The sequence below is a fragment of the Mus caroli genome, chromosome 18 (genome assembly GCF_900094665.2).
Source record: "Mus caroli chromosome 18, CAROLI_EIJ_v1.1, whole genome shotgun sequence".
NCBI lineage: Eukaryota > Metazoa > Chordata > Mammalia > Rodentia > Muridae > Mus > Mus caroli.
Window position 1 is genome coordinate 29476755 of NC_034587.1, and position 5272 is coordinate 29482026.

The 5272-nt window shown below is 49.0% G+C and overlaps 1 protein-coding gene across 4 annotated transcripts in view; it reads right to left on the reverse strand.

The window, feature by feature from the left end:
* Positions 1–2468: 2468 nt before the first annotated feature.
* The window catches only part of Proc (protein C, inactivator of coagulation factors Va and VIIIa), a 14418-nt gene continuing 11614 nt past the window's right edge, over positions 2469–5272 (reverse strand). For all 4 annotated transcript variants that reach the window (XM_021150694.2, XM_021150695.2, XM_021150696.1 and 1 more), the window contains 2 exons: positions 4425–4542; positions 2469–3159 (listed from right to left, as the gene is read on the reverse strand). In XM_021150694.2, coding sequence (XP_021006353.2) covers positions 2573–3159; positions 4425–4542 — 705 coding nt within the window. In that variant the 3' untranslated portion in view covers positions 2469–2572. The remainder of the gene's footprint in view (positions 3160–4424; positions 4543–5272) is intronic.

Below are 5272 nucleotides of genomic sequence, written 5' to 3' on the forward strand. Positions count from 1 at the left end.
GCCTGCCTCTGCCTCCCGAGTGCTGGGATTAAAGGCGTGCGCCACCACGCCCGGCTCCGAGTGTTTATTTATCAGCTTTGCTCATGACGTGTCAGAGGTACTCGTTACTACCAGCAGCGTATGGCTTCGTACTTACACACCAACACAAGCTGTTCCGTAAACATCCCCAGTACCGTTGTGGGAAGTGACACTGTTGCCAGGATGGTTCTTGAGTAAGCACCCCAGCACCAACCAGAGCAGAGGAGCGATATCACTGGTGGACCGAAGCCAGGACACCTCCCAAAAGGCTTCAGTCCTAGGTATAGCTTGTGTTCTCATTTTTGCTTTAGAACTGTAAGATGAGGCAGGCAAACAAGTAAGGTCTAAAGAGCCCTTAAGAGTGACTACATGTGGCAGTCAGCAGTGACCTCTCAGCTCTTTCTCCAGGTCATTCTGTTCCAGGTAGCAAGTGGCATCATGCTTGACAAACAGACAGTGCAAGCAGGGCTTTAAGTAAATCACTAAAGAAATCAGTAAGTCGGGATCTAGTAATTGACCTTTTCTACTTCAATATGAGCAAACCTTTAAAAATTTTGGTTTACTATTATGTATGTATGGTGAGCTAAATAAATCTCTTTTCTTTATAAAGTTGGCATGCCTCAAGCCTTTTATTATAGTAGCCAAAACTAGAATGACACAACTGCTAACTGATTGATTATTGCCTAATCCAGTCAAATTGACAACCAAAATTAATCGTCACAACCAGAGAAGAAAAAACATTAACCCAATTCAGAACCACAGAGAGCTGGACTAATTTGAAGACTTCTGATCAATTATTTTCAGCTTTTTTTTTTTCCATGTAAATCCTGTCTCACCTAATTATGCTTTTTGGAGGGGGCAGTGAGATGGCTCACCAGGTAAGGGCATTTGCTGCCAAGCTGACAACCTGAGTTAGATCACGTTGAAAGGAGAGAAGTGACTCCCAAAAGTTGTCCTCTGACCTCCACCCATGTAACATGCCACGCACATGGCCTCCATCCCCCAAATAATTAATAGATTAAAAACAACAGAGCTATGCCAGATCTGTAAAAGATCAAGCCAACCAGCATTCCAGCCTGCAGCGGGGAGAAGCTCACAAGGTCCCATCTGTCCTTGAGGAGCTATTTGAAACTGATGACTGCTGGAGAAGGGAGGGACAGGAACTGTCAGGGTGGGCTCTGGAGGTTGTCTATGCCCCAGTGATGGTCTTCCATGGGGGCAAAGTGGACCACACTAGTTAGACTCTGTGGTGGTTTCTATATGCTCAGCCCAGGGAGTGGCACGATTAGGAGGTGTGGCCCTGTTGGAGTAGGTGTGTCACTGGGTGTGGGCTTTAAGACCCTCATCCTAGCTGCCTGGAAGCCAGTATTCTACTAGCAATCTTCAGATGAAGATATAGAACTCTCAGCTCCTCCTGCACCATGCCTGCCTTGAATGCTGCCATGTTCCTGCCTTGATGATAATGGACTGAACTTCTGAACCTGTAAGCCAGCCCCAACTAAATGTTATTCTTACAAGAGTTACCTTGGTCATGGTGTCTGTTCACAGCTGTAAAACTCTAAGACAGACTCCCTCCCTTTCTCTCCCCCTCTCTCCCCTGTTTGTCCTCCACATTCGACTTTGTCCTTCTTCCTTCTCTTTTGTATTGGGGGCTACAGGTGCTGCCACTGCACCCAGCTTCATTATTATACAGACTCCTCAACAAAACTGTAGGGCACCATGAGGAGCACCTTCTGGACATCTGGTCACGTCCCCAGTGGACTACTGATCTTCTGTCTCCACTTGTCAAAGCCAGGGTGGGGTGGGGTTTGGTGGCCAGCCAGCCTAACCTACTGGGTAGATTTCAGGACAGTGAGAGACCCCATGTCAACAAACAAAACAAAACAAAACAAAACAAAACAAAACAAAACAAAACAAAACAAGTGGATGGTGTTGAGAAACGAAGTTGTCCTCTGGTCTCCAAACATATATAACACACACACACACGCATGCATGCATGTATCCACCCACACACATACACACACACACACACACACACATACACACAGACCCAGGGATAATAAAAAAGAGAAGCAGCTGAGTTTGGGAGTGTGACCTTGGTTTGAATCCTGGCTCCACCATATGGCCATTCTGAGCCTCACTGGCCACAGGTCACTGGCAAGCTTTTCTGATGTAACCAACATGGGCTCTTTCTGAGGCCCTGTGAAAGGCTCTATTAATCTCTTGCAGAATCTTCTAAAAAAAAAAAATTCCTTTCTCTAAACCAATCTCCTCCACCCACCCCCAGAAGTGATATCAGCTCAGATCCCACTAGATCTTCTACACAACTGCTTTGGGAGTTAAGCAGGTTCTTTTCATAGACTTGGTGTAGAGTAAATGCTCAATTAATGCTACTTTCCCCCAGAGTAGCCCATAAAAAGGATGAAAAGACAGACAGGTACTCGGGTAGGTATGTTTGTTGCATGCTCTTTTAATGTCCTCTGACTTGGTACTCACTAGCCCAGTCTTACTCCAAGAGTGACTTCTAGGGTCCAGAGGTGAGCAGGGAGGGGTGCTACAGCTTCTGGCTCTTAAGGGAGGCATCCTTTTCCCCAATGTAGCTGTGAATCCATTTGAGGTAGCTTCCCACTCTGGTGTAGATGCCATAGTTGTTGGTGTGCCCACAGCCCTCACCCCAGCTCACCAGGCCCACCAGGAACCAGGTGCCCCGAAAGAAGACCACCATGGGCCCCCCACTGTCACCATCACAGGCGTCTCTCGTGTCCCCAATGATGCCTGCACACAGCATGTTCTCCGAGACCACATTCTTCATGACCTCTACGCACTCATTTCGAGCAACCAAAGGGATGCGGATGAAGGTGAGGATGAAGGTGCGGTTCCTTCTGCCATCCTTGATTCTGTCGCTTTGATAGCCCCAGCCTGTCACCACTGTCTCCTGGCCAGCCTGAGTGAGCTCCTGCGCCAGCCCATTGTTTGGCAGGCAGATGGGCACTATGGTTTTGGAGAGAGTGGCTGGCTGGGCCAGGTGGATCAGAGCAATGTCGTTGTCACTGCTGCTCCGGGTGTAGTTAGGGTGGACGAGGATCTCCTTGATGTCCAGGTCCAGCTCCCAGTGGTCCCTGCGGCGCAGATCATACTCACCTGCAAGGCAAGGATGCTGTGAGAGTAGCCCGGGGAAACTGAGACTTCCTGCCAAGAAGCATGAGTAGGTAGGCCCTAGGACATCATCTGTTCCTAAGGGGCAGGGGCCTAGCCTGCTCCCAGAATTCATAGATAGGACAGCAAAATGAAGTTTGAAACAGCAGAGAAGCCAGAGACTCCTGTAGACCCGAGACCAAGCAGAGACAGGAGTGGGGCAAAGAGCAATATTACGAAGAGATTGTCTCCAGGGCAGCGAGACCTAAAGGGGAGCACCAGCAAGGCCAAGGAGGAGCACCAGCAAGACCCAAGGTGGAGCACCAGCAAGGCCAGGGCACTGCTAGGAAGAATGATCTCGACCACAGAAAAGCGGCAGGTCCTCTTCAGCAGCTGAGGGCTCTGGGGCCATAGGCATTGTCCAGACTGAATAGTTGTACAATGTATTAATTTTGTCATCCTCAGGGCATCCTTTTTTGTTGTTGTTATTACATACGTGCTTGCATATGTCTGTATGTGCTTGTGTTCATGACGATGCATGTGTATGAGGGTGCATGCATGTGTGAGAGTGCATGCAGAGGCTAGGGGACAATGTTTAGTTTCTTCCTTGATTGCTCTCCACCTTGTATTTGAGGCAGAACTCACACAAGCCGAAGCTCACAGATTCAGCTTGACTGGCCGGTCAGCAGGCCCCAGGGACACTCTTGTTTCTGCATCTCCAGCCATGAGATTAGCTATAAATACTATGTCTGGATTCTATGTGGGTGCTTGGAATTAAACTAAGAATTCACTTTAACAACTAGGCTATTTATTGACCCACCTTTCTTCTTTGTAGTATAACGTCTACCAAAAGCCTCTCCAGAAATTTATCACAGAGTTGGGCCTGGATTTGGGAACCCTCAGACTCCCAGGGGAGCAGTTAGCAAGGCTGGCCAATGTTACACAGCTCCACCCTGTCAGTCTGTGTGAAGCTCACACAGTATCATGGGTCTGACCATGGCCAGGTGCTGAGGCCCACACAGAGCTGACTCCAGAGGAGTAGGAGTGAGGAGACCCCTACTCAATAACAGATATGTGGGCCTAGATCTGAGATGAACACCAGAAAAATCCCAGCTGACTGGAGTCCCAGTGTGAGCAGGTGCTAGCATAGTTGCCTCTGTCCTGCACGCATCCTCTGTGGAACCTAAGTATGTAGTTGCCAGGATCACCCACCCTTGGTCAGCAAGCTTGCCTCCCCCGAGCCACCCCAGGCCTCTGGCTGCAGCTCTCACCGAGCCTCACAGTAAGCTTCTTGGTGTCCTCCACGCAGTGGGCTGCCGTCAGCACCCAGGAGGTGTGGATGAGCACCCCTCCACAGGCCAGCTTCTTCTTGGAGTCCAGAAGGATTGCCTGTAAAGAACATATTCGACTGCTTCTGATAATTCCTGGAATAGGATCTCTGAATCCTAAGGGGCTTCCGGTGTTTCTCAAACACTCCCCTGGGTTCTTGATCCCAGCGGCACACATAGACTTAAGGTCTTTTTTCCAGTGTTTTCTATTTGTGACACTAACTGGTATTAGCCTGTGTCAGGGAATCTCCCTGACATGGCCTCTGTAGTTCCTATAGGCACTCTCAGCCACACCGATGTCAAAGCTGGGACTGGGCCAGGCCTCGCATCCTCTGGGGAGCTTTTGCAGTTCCGGCTGCTTGGGGCTCTCTCTCTCCCTTGTTCCTTTCTCTGCCCCTGTCCTGAGGGCCAACTTGGTCCTCATCCTACTGAGCTATTTCCAGAGTCTCTGAGCTCCTCAAATTTGTGAACTACTGGCATGCCCTTTGTCCCAGAGGCCAGGGATTTACTGATAAACACTTTTACTGAGAAACAAGTAAAGGTTTGCTTCTAAGTTGAAGCAGGGGAAGCTTGATCTCAGTACTCCCTTGTGGCTCCTCCCTACCCCATAAGCATAGTTCCTGCCTTAGTTCCCACCCAACACAAGCGTTCTCTCTCTCTCTCTCTCTCTCTCTCTCTCTTTCTCTCTCTCTCTCCATCTCTTCCTTGACCCTGGAACGCTTCTTCCTGCTTGCTCCCATCTGTATTATGCTGGCTAGTTTTTGTTTGGTTTAGCTTTGTTTTTTTTTTTT